Genomic DNA, 23,929 nt, shown 5'->3' with positions numbered 1-23,929 from the left:
CTCAGTGCTTTTCTAGCTCTTTTTCTGCATTATCATCATCTTAGTGAAATTCTTGAGAACACACTTCCCTGGCAATTATGATAAAGAGAGACATTCAGCCAAACAGAGCCAAAAAAAATACATAAAGATTTTCTGTCTCAATCAGCCTGGAAACCTACTACATGTCCATAACAATACACAGGAAAGGAAACGCTCATTTAAAAAAATGCAAAGTGCTGATCAGTCTATCAAATTATCCCAATTTCTCCTCTAAAATGTAGGGGGAGGTGGGCACAGTTTCCAGCACTGCCACCCCATCCTCAAGGTGTGGTCATAATCTCCCTGTGACAGACAATTCATGAATGCCCACAGCTTGGTTTTCCTTCCAACACAATGGTAATAGGCATTGCGGACATGGAAAGATTGATTATTATTACGTGCACTGAGCTAAAGAATAGCAATTTGCTATGCCCTTTCTCTAACTCTTCCATTTCCTCTTCCTCTTTTCCTTTCTCTTTGTGAACAATTTAGTCCCCAGAGCCAATAAGTAGGCCAGAGAAAGGTCAGCGACTGCAATAAAAAAGGAAGAGGGAAGCCCCCTAGGAGGGGCAGAACCCATGCCAAGTGAGGAAGGTGTCCGGAGAATCAAGAATGGGGAGGTCAAAGTAAGATGGAGGGGGCACCCTTATGGAAGGGGACTGATCAATTAGGCCTATATATTAAATGTAATGGAAGCCAGGATTTTCACAAATGCAAAGGATGTTACTAAGAAGGAAAGAGAGAAAAACAGAATGAATCCTGTCTGTGGAACTGGACTGGACTGAGAGACATCACTGTTGACTCACAGGATGTGAAGCGAAGACAGCAGCTTTCCTCCGCTCTATCGCTGCCAAAGACACAGAACCTGCATCTCATCGTGAGAAAACACCAGGAAAAGCCAAATACTGGGATATCTTACAAAGCAACCACCTTATTGTTGTTGTTCATTGTTAGGTGCCATCAAGTTAATCCTACCTCATAGCAAGCCCAAGTTCGACAGAAAAAGGCACTAACTCAGTCCTGGGCCGGGCTCGTGACTGTCATGTTTGACTCCACTGTTGCAGCCACTGAGTGTCAATCCATCCCACTCAGTTCTTTCAACATTCTTCACATAATTCAAAAGCCTCGATTCTTCTGTGGTCTTCCTTATTCATTTCCCAACTTCCGCATGCCTATGAGACAACTGAAAATACCATGACTTGAGTCAGGAGCACCTTAGTCCTCAAAATGACATTCTTGCTCTTCAGTACTTTTGAAAGGTCTTCTGGGACAGATTTGGGCAGTGCAGTAAGTTATTTGTTTTCTGGACTGCTGGCCTCCGTGAGTGTTGACTGTGGATCCAAACAAAATGCAATACTTTACAGTCTTCAAAACTGTCAAGGTCATAAAGGTCAAAGAAAGATGACTGCTCCATGCTGTGTAAGACTAAGGAGGCATAACAAGTGTAATGTGTGAACCAGATCCCAGTAAAGGACGTTAGTGGGACAACTGGTGATACTTGAAAGGAGTTTGAGGAATAGATATTTATAATGTCTTTCACCCACAGAGCTGGCTGGTGGTCTGAACTGCTGACCTTGTGGTTAGCAGAGGAACACAAAACCACTACACAACCCGGGCTTCTTGAGTTGTATTTGTAGCAATGAAAATTCCCTGGTTTGGGTAGTTACATTGTGATTATGTAAATGATGTGCTCTTGTTTGCAACTGCAAACTACTTATTGTAGAGTGAAAGTCATCAGATTGGGAACTTACTTTTAAATGGTTCAGAAAAAAAACGTGTTATTTGATGTAAACTCCCAACATTTCTATAGGTCTGTTTCTGAAAAATCTGAGAGGTGGGTTTATGGTTCTACTCCCAATTACTATCACCATCAGATTCACAATGGAGGCTGTGAGCCAAATGTTGACACTGGACTAATCAAAAGAAAAAGCTAAAATTGTGGGCTTGAGTATCACAGTATAATCAGATAGCGTTATATAGTTAGCTATTATTTCATATATATTATGGGGAAAAATACTGGTGGCACAATGGTGAATGACTGGGATGCTAACTGAAAGGTCAATAGTTTGAATCTACCAACTGCTCCAAAAGAAAGAAGACCTGGCGATGTGGCCCTGTAAAGATTTCAGCCTTAGAAATCCTATAAACTAGTTCAACTCTGTCCTATAGGGTCGGAATCAACTGAACAACACACAACAACAACATTTGTAAAGGCCTGTAATGTAAAACGAACAAGAAACCCAATTTCCTGCGAGTTGATTCTAACTCATTGCAAACCCATGTGTTTCAAAGCTGAACTGCACACCGTAGGGTTGCCTTTCAGAATTAGATCTCAAGCCATTCTTCCAGGCAGCTCTAGGTAAACTGGAACCACAATTCTCACTTAAAATTGAGTACCTAACCATTCATACACTACCCAAGAACCCCAAAGGCCTGGAGAAGAGTCTATTGTCTACATCACAAAGCACTCTCCTCGTGCTGAATGGACAGCAATACCCTCAAACTATATTAATTAGAGAGAGAAAAAATATTAGTGGTAGGCTTATTTGTGACCCATTAGCCACATGGATCATGGAGTAACATTCACAACTTCGGAGGAATCCAACCCTTTTCTGTTCACATCAGCTTTGTGAGGAATGGAGAAAATGATAAACAAATGCCGAGTCTTTGTTGCCACCAATGTCACCATTAAAAATAGGTACAAAACCTAAACGCCTATGATGAATGACAAGTGGAGTGGTCAAAGAATGATCCAGTAGCTTGTCATGGGGTTATAATTACACCATTAAGGATTTGGGTTAAGATAAGGAGCCTAGAAAAAATTCTAATAAAATGTGTAAATATCTTTAAGTTCTCATTCAAATAAGAATAGTCATGAAAATCTATTACTTAATTATCTATTACCTGAATAGTCATTAATCCCTTAATAATAAATATTATAATAACAAAAAGGCGCTTTGAGTCCCTACTAGATGATGCTACATGACAGGCACTGTTAGATCATTATATTTTAATGCTGGGTGTCATTGAGTCAATTTGATTCATAGTGATCCTATATCAACCCTACAGAACACAAAACTGCCCTGTGAGGTTTCCTAGGCTGTAATCTTTAGATACTTTATATAAACTGCCTTCAATCCTTACAGTTCTCTAAGAGAAATATTATCAGCCCTAGTTTATAAACAAGAAGATTGATGACCAAAGAAGTTAAATAACTAGCCATGGTTCAAATGTCTATTGATTTTCAGAGCTTGAATTCAAACTCAAGAACCACATTCTTTCTACAACCTGCTGCTGCTTCTTTCTACTATGTATTTACGGTTTTGAAAAATGGAGATCTAAAGAAATTTGAAAAAGAGCACCTTGGTCAATTGACTGAAAGAGACCTATAATTGTACCCTTTGCAAAGAAAAGTGACCCAAGAGAATGCTCAATTTATAAAACAAAATCATTGATAGAACATGCAAGTAAATTTGTGCTAAAGATCATCCAACAATGGATCATTGACAGGTAGCTGCCAGAAGTTTAGGCAAGACTCCGAACAGGACATGGAAGAAGGGATATCATTGCTAACGCCAGATGGATCTTGGCTCAAAATGAAGACTACCAAACGATGTTTGCTTGTGTTTCATTGGCTACACCAAGGCATTTGAATGTGTGGATCATAACAAACTATGGATAACATTGAGAAGAATGAGAATTCCAGAACATTTATATGGATCTGGAAGCAGTTGTGCAAACAAAGTAAAGGAATAATGCAAGGTTTAAAAATCCGAAATACATGCACCAAGGACATATCTGCTCACCATATTTATTCCCTCTGAATGCTGAGCATTTCATCAGCGGAACTGGATGATATGAAGAAGAGTGTGGCATCAGAATGGGAGGAAGGCTTATTAACAACCTTGTTTGCTGAAAGTGAGGAGGATTTGAAGCACTTGCTGATGAAGATCAAGGACTGAGCCTTCATTGTGAACTTTGACTTAATTTAATGACTGAAGTCCTCACAGTTGGACCAATAAGTAACATCATGATAAATGGAGAAAAGGTTGACGTTGTCAAGGATTTTGCCTTGTTTGGATCCACAATCAATGCTCATGGAAGCAGCAGTCAAGAGATCAAAAGACGGACTGCATTAGGTAAAACTGATGCACAAGATCTCTTTAGAGTATTGCAAAGCATGGATGTTACTTTAAGGACTAAGGTGCAGCTGACCCAAATCATGGTATTTTCAATTGCCTCATAGGTATATGAAAGTTGGACACTGAGTAAGGAATATGAAAGAAGAATTGATGCATTGGAATGGTGGTGCTGGAGAATTTTGAAAGTATCATGGACTGCCAAACGGATAAATAAAGCTGTCTTAGAAGTACAGCCAGACTGGACATCCCCTTACAGAAGGGTCATAGGGAGAATACAAGCTAGTCAGGGTGCAGTGTAGCAACGATGAAACATACAACTTTCCTATATTTCTTTAATGCTTCCTTCCCCCCACTATCATGATCCCAATTCTACCTTACAAATCAGCTAGACCAGAAGATGTACACTGTACAGATAGGAACTGGAAACACAAGAAATCCAGGATAGATGATCCCTTAGGAACCAGTAGTGAGAGGAGCAATACCCGGAGCATGGAGGGAAGGTAGGGTAGAAAGGGGGAACCAATTACAAGGATCTACATATAACCCCATCCCTGGGGGATGGACAACAGAAAAGTGGGTGAAGAGAAATGTCAAACAGTATGACATGACAAAATAATAATTTATAAATTATCAAGGGTTCGTGAGGGAGGGTGTTGGGAGGGAGGGGGAAAACAAGGAGCTGCTACCAAGGACTCAAGTAGAAAGCAAATGTTTTGAGAATGATGAGGGCAACAAATGTACAAATGTGCTTGACCCAATGGATGAATGTGTGGATTGTGATAAGAGTTGTACGAGCTCCCAATAAAATGATTAAAAAATAAAAAGTACAACCAGAATGCTCCTTAGAGGCAAGGATGGTGAGACTTCTTACACACTTTGGACATATTGGCAGGAGGGACCAGTCCGGGGAGAAGGACCACAAGCTTGGCAAAGTGGAGGGGCAGAAAAGCAAGGAAGGCCATCGAGGAGCAGGATTTGAGCCATGGCTGCAGCACTGGGCTCCACACAGGCACGATGGTGAGGATGGCGCAGGGCTGGGCAGTGTTCTGCTCTGTTGTGCACAGCTTCGCTATGAGTCCGAACTGGCATGTGGCGCAAGGAGGCATGGGAAGATATAATGCATGACAGGAAACGTTTTATTATTAGAGGATAAACCTGAACAGGAACAAAAAAAACGAACACAGACATCACAGGAGGCCAAAGGGACACACGCAGGTTAAGAAACGTCTAAGGAAAACCTGCCTCGCTCTCCAGTTTTTCTCCAGAGCCTGACACTGCAGCTGATGAGGGCCATGAGGCGATGGGTTCAGTTTTATGCACTTGAAAGAGATCGATTATAGCATTCATCAAGTAAAAACTATGGAAACACTGTATTTTCCTCCTCCGTGTAAGAGGGAAGGATAAATCCCACCTCCATGGAAACGGGATAGACAAGCTATTCAACCACCTCTAAAAACAACAGATACTAGATGATATCAGGAGTCTGAGGAATGGTTCAATAAAACCATTTCCCCGTTTTAAAGTGGAAATGATGATTGACAAACAGATATTTTAAAACATCTCTAGCCAGCTTATTTTAACACTCAATTCAGTTTCCCATTCATGTTCTATCAAGAAACAAAGTTAAAGCACAACACTGCCTATAATGTGCAACTGTATGATGAAACAAGCAAAAATAATTGAGAACTATTCAAGAACTGAAATCTGTGATTATATGTAATTTTGTAAAAATAAAAGTCTACATTTCTATATGCATACTGAAAACATATTGGTTCTTTCGCAAACCAGTTAATTTCTTTGAAACAAGGAGTTGTGATGGTAAATGTTATGTATCAATTTGGCTAAGATATGGTTCTCATTGCTTTGACAGGACAGTGGACTGATTGGTTTTAATGTAATATAGTATAATCAACTTCTATTTTGTGATCCCATGTGAGTACTCAGTTAGTTGAAAGTCAGTTTTCTTAGGGGTATGGTCTATACCCAGTGTACATGAATTTTTTGGCAAATCTTTCAGTACAGTGTCCAACCTGGCATCTGCTGACCTCCAGTTTGTGGGATGTGAGCCAGCAGCTTGCCATCAAGCCTGATGATTTGGGGTGGGGGGGGGTCACTGGCCTGTACAACCATGTGAGTTGGGAAACCCTCCAGCCTGATGCTTGCCTCACAAACCTATGACTTGCCAACCTGCACAACTTTGCGAACTATTTCATTGAAATAATGCTCTGTGTGCGACACACACACACACACACACACACACACTTTATAGGTTTTGCTCCGTTAACATAGCTGGCCTATAGTACAGCATGATGGACAGACATTTGGATCGAGAAACCTGAATCAGAATCAGGATCTACCACTTACTAGTTGTGTAATTTTGTGCAAGTTATTAAATCCTTCTGAAATTCTACCGCACATGTAATGCTGAGGTTAATATTAAGTATTTTGTAAGATTATTGTGAACATTGGACATAAATCATGTAAAGTGGATCACATGACATATGCGACACTAAAAAATGCTGGCAACTCCACTTTTGAAAATAGGTATGAGGAAAATAATGGTATAGAAAAGATAGCCTGTAAGGCTCAGTGGTTGAGCATTCCATTACTGAAAATGGTTGGCATTTCAAACCTCATGAGGAACTTGGAGGGAGAAAGACCTAGTGATCCTAGAAAACACGAAGACCATGTGAGTCCAGACCGTGGTGATGGCAGCTCAATGCTTACACAATGGTTTTCAAACCAGTTTATGTAAGACTTACCAAGGATTGACGTCAGTAAACTCTGTATGTAAAACTGATCAAAATAGCAGACATCTTGTTTTTACTACAATGTTAGGAATGCAATATTTTCTAAACTGTCAGGGAACAACAGCTACTTTAGTCGGCAAAGCGTATGAAAATACCAATTTCCAGGGTCTACACTCAAATTCCCACCTAGTGGGTCTGAGGTGGGGCCAGGGACTGCACATATTTAACAGGCACTGCAGCTGATTTAAGATTTAGGCAGTTTATGAAATTTCTACATTAGATGGAATAGCATAAACCATTAAAATGATTATTATTAAGACTGTAATAACAGTGAATAGTTTTTCTATAAAATCTTGATTGGCTGGCAAGTTGGAAGGTGGTTGATTGATAACGAAATTTTGGCCAAAGGACACCCAAATGCATAGCAGAAAACAAACTAGTTTTTGGGGGGGGGGTGTAAGAACTAGTTAAATCACTGTTGGTTCGTTCTTCATATTCTCTGATCAAGCAACCTTCATTGTCAATAACCAAAGCAAATCAACAGAAAGCAACTCTGTGCTGGAATACCCTACTATGGAGTTTCCCAGCAGTCAGCATATCCCAGCTTAATTCCTGCTGCTCCCTCCAAACACACTCCCACTCACTCTCTTGTCTGCACAAAATAACTGCACAAAACATGGATCATTCCGTAGGTAAACAGAGCACTTTCTTAGCCTACTCAAAGCACATGACATAGTTCTATTGTATGTGTGTGCTATGTAAACAATTCCAAATGCACTTTAGAACTAAACCTCCCAAACAAGAATCCAAAGTGGCTAAATAGTAATTTAAGCAAAAAGAGGAACTTTAAATTAATGTGGAAGAATGGTATTTGGGACTCTGGCAACTAACAGGAAAGCTGGTGGCTCAAACCCACCCATAGGCAAAAAAAAAAAAAAAAAACACCTGACAATCTGTTTGTGAAAAGATTACAGCCTCAGAAACCTCACGAGGGCCGTTTTCTTCCATCTCTCAGTCAGTGGAGCTCTGGTGGTGCTATAGAGGAAGCAATGGATTTCTCATCACAAAGTTATTGAGTTCAAGCCCACCAGTTGTTCCATCAGAGAAAGATGGGGCTATCTGCTCCAGTAAATGCTGTCAAGTCTGAAACCGTCGACAGGGTCACTATGCATTCGAATTGAGTTGGTGACAGTAGATTTATAAGGTCCCATGAGTCAGTATCAACCCAATGGCACCCAACCACAAGCCAACACAACCGAGCCCAAATAACTTTACTGTGCAGCTGATTCAACGTTCCATTTAACGAACAGATACAGGAAGGCACACTATTAACATAAATCACTCTTCCAGAGACCAGATTTAGAAGAAAACACTCTCTGGACCTTACAATAGAAGGAAGATCATTATTCTTTGGGTGTATTTCTTAGCCATCTTCAAAATTACACAATTTTGCATTCTTCTGGGTTTAACACAATTCACTTGCAATCCTAATAACGCTGCAACTGAAGAAAATTAGACACAAAAAAGAATTTCTTACAGAAGGGTCACAGGAAGGAGACAAGCCAGTCAGGGTGCAGTGTAGCAAAGATGAAACATACAACTTTCCTCTAGCTCTTTAATGCTTCCCCGCCGATGCCCACTATCAAAATCCCAATTCTACCTTACAAATCCAGCTAGACAAGAAGATGTACACTGGTACAGATAGGAACTGGAAACACAGGCAATCCAGGACAGATGAACCCTTCAGGACCAGTGATGAGCGGCCATACTGGGAGGGTGGAGGGAAGGTGGGATAGAAAGGGGGAACTGATTACATATATACCCCTCCCTGGGGGGACGGACAACAGAAAAGTGGGTGAAGGGGGACGTCGGACAGTGTAAGATGACAATAATGATTTATAAATTATCAAGGGTTCATGAGGGAGGGAGGGAAGGGAGGGAGAGAGAAAAATGAGGAGCTGATACCAAGGGCTCAAGTAGAAAGCAAATGTGTTGAGAATGATGAGGGCAACAAATATACAAATGTGCTTGACACAATGGATGTATGGATGGATTGTGATAAGAATTGTACAAGCCTCAATAAAATGATTTTTTTAAAAGAATTTCTAGATCTTAATTACATACATAATTCATTGGCGTTCCAATTGGCCTTGCCTTGAACATGCCTGTTTAGTTCACACGTCACAAGAGACATGAGAAATAACCGTAACATGGATGTGCGTGAGGGACAAATGCCAGCTTTTTCAAATATAAAATATTCTCTCTGAACAACTCAATGAATTCCATCTTTGAAGTCACGCTGCAGTCTGGTCAACATAGACCCAACTCGTTTATTCGCCCACTGCCCTGGAGTCCGCCCTGACTTGAGTGACCCTGCAGGGCAGGGCAGAGCAGGGCTGGTCCTGGAGGCCTCTCAGGCTGCAAACCCTTACGGAGCAGAAAGCTCCCCTTCTCCCAGAAGCAGCGGATGGGTTCAAACTGCTGACCCCGTGATTAGCAGCAGCACACTACATACGCCACTAGGCTGGGAACCCAAGGTACACTCAAATGCATTCAACGTTAAGTCCCTTGATGCTCTGCAGGTTGGAAATGAGTCTTTTCTCCCCTTTGACTTGCTGTTAGCTGACTTTTGTGTCTAGTTAAATACTTGGAATTTTCTGAAATGGACCCTTTGATAGAAATTTCCAAAATTAGCTCCAGCGCATAATTAAGTAGATGCTTTCGGTAGACAACTAAACTCATCCAAGTGTGTTCGCTGTCACCTGAGAGGTTACCTTGCAGAGCTCAGCCAGGAGAAATACGGCTGAATTGTGCATGCAGCTACACTGTCAATGAAGATGCGCCCCATCCTCCCATCAAATTTAAGCGCTTGCTCAGCCACACTAGGAATTGCAGAACCTAAGAATGGCCTGGGAGGATGAGTGGCAGTCACCGACTGGCTGTCCTAGTTCCCAGTCTCACAGCGCCAGCCTTTCAGTTGTGAAGAGGGAGCTGAGAGCCCTGCTTCACAGCGAAAGAGGTCAATATCGAAATTCCCTCTGCTCTCCCCTTCCACCCATCCCACTGCTGGCATGGCGCACTCCTGCAGACGCAGCTCCCTGGAAATAATGGTACAAGCACCGCTTCCAACAGCATGCCTATCTAAAATAGATAACCCACTTGCAACGTGACTGTTGTTATAGATAGAGCATTAAAGGCAGCTTGACTGCTCTGCCTGTGATGTCTTTCAATTAACCAATGCGCTTTCCCTGGACGGGAACACAGGTCGGCACCAGGTTCCAAGGGTCCAAGCAACTTGTACTTGCCCTTTAATGTTATGCAAATTTTGCCCTCACTTTGAAATGATTGGACTAACCTCTGCTCCAAATAAATCCCTCATCACAATCACCGTCCCTGGCTGGTGTCTCGCTTTGAAATCCCTGAAAGGATTCTGACACTTTTCTTTCACTCACCCACTGCCATAGAGTCGATGCCAGCCCTTATCACGGACGCTATCGAGGGTTTCTGAGGCTTTATAAATCTTTACGGTAGCAGATAGCCTCAATGTTTGCCTTCAGAGCTGCTGGCCAGTTTGAGTTACTGACCTTAAGGTTAGCAGTTCAAAGTTTACCTGACCACCGAAAACTGTAAATACCTATTCCCACTTACCTACAAATTCCACTTCAGGTCTTAAGGACGCGCTGAAGAAATGGATCTCATTTGTAACCCAGAGACTGACTGCCTTTACCTTACAGGTCAGAGTCCCACAACCACAATTACCTAAATAAGAGCGAAAATTCCAAAACTTCGTACTTTTTGCACCCATCCCCAAAAGTGTAATGAACTGGATACAATTTGTGAGCTCTCTGGGTTAAGTCTTTGATGACTGGACCATTATTTTCCTCCTTCTCATTAATGTGCACTTTCATGCTAGAAAACTGGATTCTTCAAGTTTGACAAAAATTCACTCAATAGACAGTGCAACTAGAATCAAAGTGATCTACTTTTACATGCAATTTCTGTAGCATAGGACTCGTTGAGGCGTAGCAAATGTTAAGTAGATCTGCAGCACTAGAAAACTATTGCTGGATTGACTCATAAGCCTTAACCTAGACTCAGAAAGGAAAAAATAATAATGTAATGTACATTTTAAATAGGAGTTATTTTTATTTAGCATAAAGGTTCTTGACCTCACTGCTGTTCGAGTTGACTCTGACTCGTGGTAACCCAATAGGGCAGAGTAGAACTGTCCCTGTGGGTTTCCAAGACTGTCCCGCTCATCTTGCTCCCGAGGAGTGGCTGGTGGTTTGGAACTGTTGACTTTGCGGTTAACAGTCCAACAGGTAACTCCTATGTCATTAGGGCATAAAAGTACTCATGCTTTCAAAGAAGCGTTAATAGATTTTCCCAGGTTTGATCACTGTTTCATAAAAAAGCAAGAGTTAAGTTAAAAGGAAATTTCACATGTAATCTGGAGGAAGAAAAAGGAGTCAACTCAGTTTGAATACTCGGATGGGCTCTGATTTTTTTCTAAGGAAGGAAGCGGGGAGGCAAGGGGCACCACTGGAAAGAAACACCAAAAAGCAGCACAGAGTTATCTCAGGGAAATGCTAATGGCCCTTTCTGCTAAAATTGAAGCGGAGTGGGGGTGGGGGAGGAGGAGGAGCTAAGTTCATTTATCGTTAGTACAGCTGATATAACTCTCCATGTTGACAGAACCTTGACTCTAAATCACAAAGGAATCTTCGATGAAAACTAACAATGCCAATGATTTGATGCTTCCCAACTTCTTGGTCTGCTTCCATATTTGCCACTGAGATTCATTATCAAACGGAGAAGGCTAATAGCATTAGGAGATTGCCAGGGCTCAAAATGGATGGAGACCGTAAGAGACACGTCACTGTGTTAAAGGCTTGGAGGACCCGGAACTGAAAGATTCCGATGGAAGAGGGGGACAAGCAATGAATTTTGCATCGTCAACGGCTCACTGGTGGAGAGAAATTGTAATAAAGTAGCCCGGCTTCCATGGGATTTACAGATTTACTACATAAAGAAATTCCATAACCAAACACAGCATCAAGTTTAAAAGGCAATGGGTAAGATATCTCATAACATGCTAGGAGTACAATGGAAAGGAGGAGAGTGATGGCCCTGTTATGTGGCTTCACTGTTGGTAGAAATACCATGCACAGAGACTGCTACCTTTTCTATCTAAATGAAACAGAAGAGAGTTTAAGTATAGATCATGCTATGTTGAATTCTAGTCATAGAAAGCATGGTTTATTAGATCTACATATGATTCAGCAGAGATAATATATGGGAACCATGGCTTCAAATTTCATTGAATGTATGTATAGATAGAAGTTTTCAATGACTATTCACTCAAAGTGAGCCTGTGGCTCAGAAAATCCTGGCATGTAATATCTTAGATCAAGATATTACACTATGTTTTTGTTTATATAGCGGAGATTTTCATTTCACTACATAAAATATGTCCATTGCAAATCAATGAAAAGTGCAAATAAGATTGTTTTAAGTTATTGATAATTCAACCACCCAAAGGCGAAATCATTTTACTTCAGTGGTTATCATCCCAGTCTTCTTAAAGCAGATTATAAGGATCCCGCTCTCTCCCTTTCAATATGTATATTATATGCAGGACTACAGGGGCCCCTGATGGTGTGCTCTGCTACATTTGGAGCTGCTGACCTCAAGGTCAGCAGGCGGAGCTAACCAGCCTTTCCACAGGGGAAAGAAGAGGCTTTCTGATCCGGTAAAGATTTACAGCCTCGGAAACCCAAGAAAAAGTTCTACTCTCTAGGGTTACCATGAGTCAGAATTGGCATTAGAATAGAGTTTGCATTTTTGGTTAGGACATCTGACTATAATTAGAAAAATAGGAAGCATCAAGATCGAAGACTCATTAACAACCTACAAATGCAGATGAAGCAACCTTGATTTTCGTAAAAGTAAAGAGAAACTGAAGTATTTACTGATAAAAGAGTACAGCCCTCAATATGAATTACATTTCAACACAACCAAAACCCTAAACTAAACTCACTGCCAATGAGTCAATTCCAATCACAGGGATCTTATAGGACAGACTAGAACTGTCCCCTTTGGATTTCTAGGATTTTAAATCCTTATGGGAAGAAACAGCCTCATCTTTGTCCCACAGAGCAACTGCCGGGTTCAAACCATGGGTCTTCTGATTCGCAGCTCAGTGTGTAGCCCATTAAGCCACCAGGGCTCCATGTCAACATAGCGAACACCAAATTCCTCACAACTGGGCCAAAGGACAACGTTATGATAACCTGAGAGAAAGGACTGAATTTGTCAAGGATTTCATTTAACTTAGATCCACAGTCAATGACCATGGAGGCAGCAATCAAGAAATCAAATGATACATTGCATTAAGCAAATCTACAAGACCTCTTTAAAGTGTTAGACAGCAAATATGTCACTTACAGGACTAAGGTGCACCTGATCCAAGCCAGGGCATTGTCAGTCACTTTACGTGCTTCTGGAAGCTGGACAATGAATAAGGACGTCTGAAGAAAGACTGACACATTTGCCTTAGGATGTTCGCAAAGATTATTAACGATGCCACGAACTCTCAGAAGAATGGACAAATATGTCTGGAGAGAAGTGCAGGCAGAATGCGCCTTAGAAGGAAGGATGATGAGATTTTGTCTCAGATGCCTTGGACACATTGTCAGGAGGGACCAGTTCCAGCAGACGTTCACCTTGCTTGGTAAGGTCAGGCAAAAAGACCCTCAAGGAGATGGGCGACACAGGGACAACAATGCTGGGCTGCAACCTAGCAACAATGTGAGGATGATGCAGGACCGGATCAGGCAGCATTTTCTTCTGGTATGCATATATGTGGATGTATTTGATGGTGATGTTTTTACAAAATATATAATCATAGCAGGAATAATGTTTTGTTACCCCCTTTTTAAAACTCAACGAGATCAAGTCTCCATACATTAGACACTGTGTGTGTGGCATCGAACTGTTGGTAATTGCAAGGTTGGCGATTCAAACCCACCAGCCACTCCCAGGGAAATAAATGAGTTGTCTGCTCCCATAAAGAGGGACAGTTTCAAAAACCCTATATGGGGCGCACGAAACGGAGTCACCTCAAAGACAATGGGCTTGGTTGGGGATCAGTTATTCAAACAATCCCTAATGCATTTTGTTCATTTCTGGATCATTTTAAGAGGGCCATCCAAAAAAATTTGAGTGTGAACAGGAGGTAAAGTTGGGTGGTGAAAACTGTGAAAATACAAGTCCATAACACCTGCCACGTGACAAAAGGAAGAAAAAATGGTAGTACTTCCCTGGGGTGGGGGTGAGAGGAAGTTTCTAAGAAACAGTACGTCACCAGAACTGTTTTGGCAGGTAGGGAAGGCATGCTGTACTGACCCAGACTGCAACTAGTGCCCATGGGTGGGAGTAACATGGAGGTGGTTTTCAGTTCAATAAAAAGAATTTTTTTAAAAACAGACCTATTACCAAAAAAAGAAGGGGTGAATCTTGGAAACAAATAGAATGTGTAAGGGATGCAGCAGAGGAAGTACCTGTACTCAGTTAGAAGTTGACTTAAAGGTTTATCTGCAGAGCCTATGAATCTCAGGATGTGGCAATGGGCTCTGATAAAAATCAACAGCCTTGAAAACTCTGTGGGGGTTGGTCTACCCTGTCTTACAGGGTCACTCTGAGTCAGAATCATACTGAAGACAGGCCATGGGTTTGGGTATTTCATAGACCTTAGAACGACCCTATAGAGCAGGCACTACTAGTACCCTCCCCCTGCTCCCCAATACACACAGACACACACACACTTTATAGAGGAGTAAAGTGAGGCTGGAGGGATTTTTTAAATATCCATCCAAGTTTATTTTTGCTTTTATTAAGTTACCATGTCACCAAAACACACTATTGCTCAGTTTGTAGGTTGTCTATCACCAAAATACCTTCAAAAGTGTTCTTATCTAATGATCCCTAAAGGGCCATCATGAGATCTGCTTTAATCATTAATAATAATAATTTTATTCCTGGAGAAATAGAAATTGCACACTGGGATATCCAAATTGTCTATGAACCTTAAACTTTATGAATAAAGTATATTTAATGAATGGGACATAAGGAATGGTAGAGTAAATTTAAATCATGGAATTTCCCACCTCTCCATGTAGAAGTTATTGAGTTGGCAAATGTTTTGTTGTATATATTTTTGCTTAAGCTGAAAAAAAATGCATGAATACCAATGAATACAGAGAAGAAAAATTCTAAAACTGATTCTTGATATAGTTGAACTAATGAATTGATATATGGATGAAGTGCCAATAAAACTGTTTTAAAAAGGAAGAATTTCTAACTTCTGTTGTTCCTAATTAAGTGACCTTGGGGAACTTTTTCTTCTCTCTCTCTCCTGGGCCCTCTGTGAAATGAGGATGGATTTCTTCGGCGTGTGATGTGAGAAATGAATGAAATGATAAGGCAAGCATTTAGCACAGAGGCTGACAGGCTCAGTACACCACACACGTAACATGGGGAGGAGGCGTGCCAAGCCTATTCCATAACTCATTGCAAAATATTAAAAAAACTCCCAGTGCTGCTCTATTTGATGTGAAGCAGCACATTTCTATCATCCTGTATATTGATTTCTGATGGCATTCACCTGTGACATAAAGTGACAGCAAAATAAGATGTGTCCTCTTTATGTGACGAACCACCCAAAGAATACAATTTCCACTTGTAGTTTCCTCAAGGGCACTGCTGTCGCTGTTTCCTCCCTAAGGGAGACACCAAGTGCATGCTTAAAGGCTCCTGGTTCTGCTTGCAAGTCTGACAACTTGGTTCAAACTACGCTACTGGCCCCAGGCCCAGGTTTTCTTGTTTTCTACATGCATTCTACTGCTGTTAACCTCTGAGGAAACAAGTCAAATTAGGTCACAACTTGGATATTTTATTATTTTTAATCATTTTATTGGGGGGCCTCTTAAAGCTCTTATAACATCCTATCCATCAATTGTATCAAACATATTTGTACATATGCTGCCATCATCTCCAAAACATTTTCTGTCTACTCGAGCCCTTGCTATCAGCTCCTCTTTTAACTTGGATGTTTTAGTTAAGGTCTATTTACCATTAGTTAGTTGGGATTTTACTTCTGGAAGCGATGGTCAGCTCTTTTTATAAAAATGGAAACGCCAAAACACTCAGTGTCATTGAGCCCATTCTAACTCAACAAGCCTAAGACCACAGAGCAGAACTGCCTCATGGGATTGCCAAGGCTGTGGGTGAACCTCTGCAGACACGGGCTGCCACATCATTCTGCCACAGAGAAGCATCCGGTGGGTTCGATTCACCAACCTTTCTATGAGCAGCCGGCCGCTTACCCTCTGAGCCACCAAGTACTTTACGAAAAAATAAATACATAAATAAGGTGGAGGAACGCTTAAAAGAAGCTGGCCTTCAAGAGATGTCACAAAGAGTCTTATAAAATCAGCCCTCATCTTAACAAATGAACCAAAAATTTTGTGTGTTCTCGGAGAATTCTTTAGCATTTCCCTAAGACACTGCCTGTTTGTACAAGCCTCTTTCAGGCCACCATTTACCTTCATCACTACTGGGATCCACTAGCCAAAAACATATCCTTTAGCTTTAATTTAAGACCTTAAGCCAAATAAACCTCTTACCAAAAAATATAAATCTCCCAGGCCTTGGGGAAACCATCAGAAATGCATCATCAAATACATACACATGGTCCAACTTGGGTTTGAAAATGAAGACTATTTAGTGAGGGAGTGCTGGGCAGTGTTACCACTTCTGAGGCCTTTTATGAAAAAATTGTCCCATAATACTCCTTATCGGGACATAAACTGTCATTGCCATGACTTGCCACTGTCAACAAATACATAAAACTTTTAAATTCCCATCAACTCTTCTCCAACTAATTTCTTTCATTGTGCTGTTTTCATTTCCCTCATTAGCCAGCACTGTAATTGCATTGTCTGGCCACTGACAACATATGGGAACTTGGGTAAAGCGCACAATGGCAGCACCCCAAAGTTTGTATTCAGTATTTGTCAAGCGTAGCACTGGGTATTATATCAAAACCAAGAAAACCCGCTGGACTTGCGAAACATGTTTACAAGCATACTTGCATTGCTTATGGTATGCTTGAGGGTGACAATATGAATAATGACTGACACCCACCCCCCTTTAAAAAAAACTGTCCGGGATAAATTGAATAGCCAAGATCTAAGAATCTAGAGACCTTTTCCGGAAGGGTCTCTCTTTTACCCTTAGGGATCCTTCCTCCCCTATAATTCCATTTGCTCATCATGTCCACTTAATAGTTAATAGTTTCTCACACAGGCTCATCAATCCTGCTATTTCTAAGGCACTGCGCCTGTTGGATAAAGACCTTGACATATTTTTTAATGTCATTTGAGGAAAATTCCCCCATGTAATCTTAATCTCACCTGCAACATCTTTACATCAAAGAGTCTCTACTATAAACCGTATAAGGATCCCAAACTGCCACCCTTTATGGTGAGACAGAACCGCCAAGTTTCACTCAGCTGTGTCCAGAGAGCTGGCAGTCTTGCTGGGGCTGCCCAGCCTGGCCCAGCAAGTTTTACACACGCCCTGGACGATGACATCTCACCAGGAGGTTCACTTTCCTCATTTTGTGGGATCACCACCCCGCCGCACAGCAAATGCCGGAGAACGGAGCACGGAGCAGCGACCAAAGGCTGTGGCTTTTTGCAGGCGGATTGCATGCGTGCCGCAGTTCCTCTGCCAATTCCATTTGAATAGACAAAAAAGAAATTAAGAAAAAGAAAGGCTGCATTTGGAGCTGGAAATATGTAATAAGCGTTGATGGCAAGCGTGTGGAAAGGCGATTTTCTTCAAGCGACACTAGCACATGTACAAGTTCTGCACCACAGCTCAGGGGGGGAAAAGTAGCAACTGACGCATTGATGGAAGGCTATTTTAAAATTACTCAAAGACTCTATGGCATCCACCTGACTGGGAGACTCATGCTCCCTCTCCATGCACACAGCCTGTTTTCCTACCTAATTTAAGAATGAGTCGCTGGCAGCCACCAGGTGCAAGTACTCTGAGGGGGAGAACGAATCCATCACAATGCATAGCGAGGTATGCAATCCGGGAGCTGGTCCCCGTCCTTACCTTAGCAGATTAGACAGGGGCAGGGGTCCGGATCCACCGCCCAGGATCCCTCCTTTCCTGCCAGACAGGAGTTTCTCCACCAGAGCCACATTTCCAGTTCGAGCAGCTTCCAGCAGCTCCTGGTCCTTCCCCATAGTCTCGCACAGACTCCCCCCCACCCCCAAGTCTTCTCCCCACCTCGGGTCCTCCTCCCCACCACCCCCACCCTCACTTCCCCCAAATTAGGGCCGTCCCGGCCCCACCCAGCAATAATGCCAGCGCTTCAGCACCCAGAGATCCCTGCAGCCCGGAGCCGGGAACCCCACTCGCTCCTCTCGGGGCTCCGCTTTTACAATGGGGATCAGACCATGTCTTGAAAGAGGGGCTGGCCGAGCTGGGAGACGCGACGCGCCCCCACAGCCACTCCCCTGAATTCCTGAGGCCCCGTCCCCGCGGGTGGGGCGTGATGGGGTGGGGACTGGGGAGGGGGGGTGCTTAGGAGGAGCGGGAGGAGGATGCTGAGGACCGAGCAGGTTGGAGAAGGCGGCGGAGCCCGCGCGGCGCGCACCACCGCGGCCCGCGCGCCCTGCCTCCCCGGCCCGGGCTCGCCTGGGTTTCCGCGCCCGGCTGGCTCGGCAGCTGCGCGGCGGCGGCGGGGAGCAGCGCGGGGCCCCGGCGGCCGCGACCCGCGCCAGAGCAGGGCGGAGCGGGCGGGCGCTTGCCGAGGGCGGCGGCGCGGGGCCGGGCCGGGCCAGGCAAGGCGGGCGCCCCCGGGCGCCGGCGGTGGCGCGGGGCGGCCAGCGCGCTGGGGGCGTGTGCGCGCGGCAGGTGCGGGCCCGGGTCGGTCCCGAGGAGGGCGGGGCGGGGCGGGGGCGGGGCGCCCGAGGATCTTCTCTCCGTCTGCGGGGGCGGAGACCCTCCTCCTCCTCCAGTCTCCTTGGAAGAGGTTTAACCGTGTGAGGGTGGGCGCGCTCCCGGCCGCCGCGACTCCCCCTCGCCCGGGCAGGCTCCAGCCCCGCGGGACCCGCACCTCCATACCCAGGCTGCGGGGAGGCTGGGGGTGCGGGTGCGGGGGTCCTTCCGCGACCTCTCTCTCTCCTCCACCCACCCGCCCGGAGTGGCACGGAGATCGTTTGCCCTTGGCTTCCTTAGGAAGGAAGCATCAGTGTGTGATCCGTGACTGGGCCACTGGCCTCTGAGCGGTGGTCCCTGCAGTGGTTCCCATCCTGCCCAGTGCCGCGACCCTTTCATACAGTTGCTCAGGTGGTGGGGACCCCCAACCGTAAAATGATTTTCGTGGCTAATTCATCACTGTCATTTTGCTCCTGTTATGAATCGGGTGACCCATGGGAAAGGGTGGTTTGAACCCCCCCCCAAGGGGTCGCGACCCACTGGTTGAGAACCGCGGTTAGAAGGCCTGTGGTCATTTTTCTGCAGTTTCTTTAAGGGTCCTTGCATGGCCGTCCATCGAGCTTTGGAGATCTGCTGACCCGTGAGAAGACCAGGAAAGGGGGCCCCTCATTGAAAATTCCTCTGCCTCCACCCTGGTGAACATATAAATGGGCGGGCATGAGAAGCCCACTTCAATTTGCATGTACCATCAGCAACTCCTTGTGCTGGGTTGGCTTGAATTGTCTATAAACTGTTCTCCGTGGAGGAGACCTCGGTTTATTTTCTTGTGAAACTTCCCGCGACACCTGGTGCCCTGCCTCGCCCTCAGCCTGGAGTCCGTAAATGTTTACTTGTTGATAATCCGTGGGGAGCAAAGGGACGTACCAGGGCACTTTGTTTACCACAACCCTGTGAGCTGTGGGATCATGAGGGTATCATGACTTGAAGCGTTCACTAAATTTCTCAGGAGGCCCCAGTAAGTGGCCGTCTACAAACTGAAGCGCGGGGCTACCGCACTCCTTAGCCCGTGCCCTCCCCAAAACATACCATTGTCCCCAGAGAGAAGTATCATGGGAAACACTAATTCGACATTGGATGAGCAGCTACGGTATTTCAACCCTCATAACAATCCCATGTGCTCAAACCAAACCTAAACTCGTTGTCCATCAAGGCAATTCCAACACAGAGCCACCGGGTGTCAGAGTAGAGCTGTTCCCTCCCTCCCCCCCCCCCCAAGCTTTCCAAGGTTGTAATCACTAGGGGGCCGACGTTGCCCCTCCGAGAAGCTGGTGGGTTCTAAGCACAACCCCTGGTTGGCAGCTAGGCACTTCACTGCATCTCCAGACCTCATCCTCACTCTCAGATGATGACAGGGAGTGGCCCAAGAGCATGCAGCCGGAAGTAACTGCCCCAAACTAAAATCCAGGATGCCAACGCTAAGCAGATATTTAAAGCAAATAGAGAAAATTGTGTGTGGTTTTGTTTTCATAATTGCTTTCAAGATACAGTAAGATGATTTACATCTGATCAAGAGTCCCTGAGTGGAACTGAGGGTTAAAAGCTTCTCTAGTAACCAAAAGATTGATGCTTGGAATCCATTCCCAGGCACCCCTGAAAAAGGCTGGTGATCTACTTCAGATAGATCACAGCCTTTGGAAAATGGTATCGAGCACAGTTCAACTCTGAAACCAATGGGGTTGCATGAAGTCAGAATTGTCTCCACAGAGGTGTTTGGGCTTGGGCTTAGGTAATCATAACAGGACTTCTGGGCATCATGGGACCAATAAACCCGATAAAGATGCAAGTGGAGGGCAACCGTCACATCCATTGTGAAAGCAGGGAAGCCATTCCCCTTTGCTCATCTTACACATCTTTCTCAGAAGACACTAAAAGCGTTCAATTGGTCAGAGCTGCAAATCAACCACAGTTTACAAAAGCAGTAATTGATACCGGATGACTAATGATCCCGAGACTTCTAGGTCATCGTTACCAGAGTGGACCACCAGCAATGGGGTGGGGTGGGGTGGGCTGGGGGAGCAGTGGGGACAACAAAAAACATCAGTCGGGGTTTACTCGGGAGTTCTGCAGTCTCAGGCACTTCAATGATATATGATACCCAAAGTCAATGGTCTGATTCTAAACTCTGTGTCTAGTGACATCCCAGATGCTTACTGAAGAGAACACAGACTGGCTGCTTGGGAACTAACAAACAAATTCAAAGTAAAAACATTCTCCTAAAAAGCTAAAGAGGTCAAACATCTGGGTTTTTGCTTCTGTTTCCACTTGTGGAAGAGAAACTGTAAAACAACAGTTAGCATGTATCTTGTTTTGAAAGTAAGGTAACCCCACCCACTGGTTAAGTGGTCCCAACGGGTTCAAATCCGGAAAGAAACCAGAAGTATTCATGGCAATACAGTTGCCTCTTGGGAAATTTGGTGAAGAGAAATAAAGATTCCCTTAAGATTGTCACACCTTGTGACATTCAATTACCATGGTGTTAAGCTAGGTTATCTGGAGAAACAAAACTAGTGACAGTTGTATCTGTATGCCTATAGAAAGAGCAAAGATAGGACTGACAAGGTTCCGTTGCCAGCTCTCAAGGGGGCTCCAGCTCATAGTAGCACTGTGGACAACAAAACAAAGCACTGCCTGCTCCAGCGCCATCCTCGCAATTGTTCTCTCGTTTGAGCCTATTGTTGCAGCTACGGGGTCAATACATCTTGTCCAGAACCTTCCTCTTTTTTCCTGTTCCTCCACTTTAGAAAGCATGTTCTTCTAGAGACTGGTTTCTCCTGATTCTACTTCTTCCAAGACAGGTCTGATGGTTCTTTTGGCAGTCCATGGTATTTTCAATATTCTTCTCCAACATAGTTCAAATGCATCGATTCTTCTTCAGTCTTTCTTATGCAATGTTCAGCTCTCACATGCATATGCGGCCATTGAAAATGCCATGGTGTGAGTCAGGCACACCTGAGTCCTCAAAGGAACATCCCTGCTCTTCACCAATTTAGAGAAGTCTTAGGCAATAGTTTAACCTAGTGCAATGCATTCTGTGATCTCTTGACTGCTGCTTCCATAAACATTGATTGCGGATCCGAGCAAGGTGAACTCCTTGACGTCAGTCTTCTCCTCATTTATCATGTTACCTGTTGATCTAGTTCTTTTTAGTTTTTTTTTTTACATTGTGTCATAATCCATACTGACGGATGCAATCCTTGATCGACATCAGCAAGCGCTTCAAGTCCTCCTCATTTTCGGCAAGGAAGGCTATGTTATTTGCATATTGCAAGTTGCTAATGAGCCTTTCTCCGATCCTGATGACACGTTATTTGTCATCAAATCCAGCTTCTCCTATCATTTGCTCAGCATACATATTTAACAAGTATGGTGAAAGGATACAACCCTCATGCACACTTTTCCCGATTTTAAACTATGCACGACTCTCTCGTTCCTTTCCCACAACTGCCTCTTGATCCATGTGGAAGTGCCTCACATGCACAGTAAAGTGTTCTAGCACTCCCTTTCGTCTCCAGGCTAGCTATAGTTTGTTGTGATCCACACAGTCAAATGCCTTGGCATAGTCTATAACACACAAGTAAACATCTTTCAGCCAAGATCCAGCTGTTGTCAGCCACGATATCCCTTATGACCTTCGCTTCTGAATCTGGCCTGAACCTCTGGAAGTTCCCTGTCAATGTACTGCCGCAACCATGGTTGGGTGGTTTCTGTAAAAATTTACTTACATCTGATATCAATAATACTGTTCTACAATTTAAACATTCTGTCGGGTTACCTTACTTTGCAGTGGGTATAAATATGAATCTCCTCCATTCATTTGGCATAGACAAGTTAGTGCTGCCGGTGCTTCATCAGCTTGTGGAAACATTTCAGATGGTATCCCTGGAGCCATCAATCCCTGGAGGCTGATTTTGGGCCAATGGTTTCAGTGTAACTTGGATTTTTTCTTTGAGTACCATTGATTCTTTATCACATGCCATCTCTTGAAATAGTTGGATATTAACTGGTTCTTTTTGGTACCATAACTCTGTGCTTTGGATGCTTCCAACATCAATTTTTTTGCCTATAGAATCTCAATATTTCAACATGAGGCTTGTATTTTTTCTTGAGTTTTCCATTTAAAATATGCTATGTTCTTTCGATTTGGGTTTTTCTAACTCTAGGCCTTTGCACATTTCATTACAGTATTTTACTTTGCCTTCTCGAGCTTTCCTTTAAAAACTTCTGTTCAATTCTTTTACTTCATTTCTTCCATTTGCCTAAGATACTCTATGATTAGGAGCCCTGGTGGTATACTGGTTATGTGTTGGCATGGTCAACAGTTCAAAACCACCAGCAGGAAAAAGACTTGAATTTCTACTCCCATAAAACAGTTTCAGTCTTGGAAGCCCACAATAGGTCACTATGAAGCAGCATTCACTCCATGGCCATGGGTTTTGGGTTTTTTACTCTATGATTAAGAGGCAAGCTTCAGAGTCTCTTCTGACATCTACTTTTACCTTTTCTTTCTTTCCTATCTTTTTAATGACCATTTGCTTTCTTCGTGTATGATGTTTTAACGTCAACCCAAAGCTCCTTAGGTCTTCTGTCAGTAGTGTTTAATGCATCTAATCTGTTCTTGAGATGTTCTCAAATTCAAGTGTGATATACTCAAGGTTGTATATTGGCTTTCGTGGACTGTTCATTTTCTTCAATATCAACCTGAACTTACATTTGAGCAACTTATAGTCCATTCCACATGAGCCCTGGCCTGCTTTTTGGTGCTGATATTGAGCTTCTCCATACTCTGTTCCTACAGTTGTAGTCAATCTGATATCTGTGTATTCATTGTGTTGTTGGGAAATGGTATTTGTAATGAAGAGTTCGGTCTTGTAAAATTTCTACAGGGTAGTCTCTAGCTTCATTTCCATCACCAAGATCATACTTTCCAATTACTATGTATCC

The 23,929-nt window shown here is 43.5% G+C and overlaps 1 protein-coding gene across 5 annotated transcripts in view; it reads right to left on the bottom strand.

Moving 5' to 3' along the window:
- ANKS1B (ankyrin repeat and sterile alpha motif domain containing 1B) overlaps window positions 1–18,231 on the bottom strand; it is a 1,331,756-nt gene extending 1,313,525 nt beyond the window's left edge. For all 5 annotated transcript variants that reach the window (XM_075551114.1, XM_075551115.1, XM_075551116.1 and 2 more), the window contains exon 1: window positions 18,098–18,231. In XM_075551114.1, the coding sequence (XP_075407229.1) occupies window positions 18,098–18,231 (134 nt within the window). The remainder of the gene's footprint in view (window positions 1–18,097) is intronic.
- Between the last annotated feature and the right edge of the window lie 5,698 nt (window positions 18,232–23,929).

The sequence above is a fragment of the Tenrec ecaudatus genome, chromosome 6 (genome assembly GCF_050624435.1).
Source record: "Tenrec ecaudatus isolate mTenEca1 chromosome 6, mTenEca1.hap1, whole genome shotgun sequence".
NCBI lineage: Eukaryota > Metazoa > Chordata > Mammalia > Afrosoricida > Tenrecidae > Tenrec > Tenrec ecaudatus.
The sequence above is the reverse complement of the archived record's forward strand: the minus strand, read 5'-3'. Positions and strand labels throughout refer to the sequence as shown.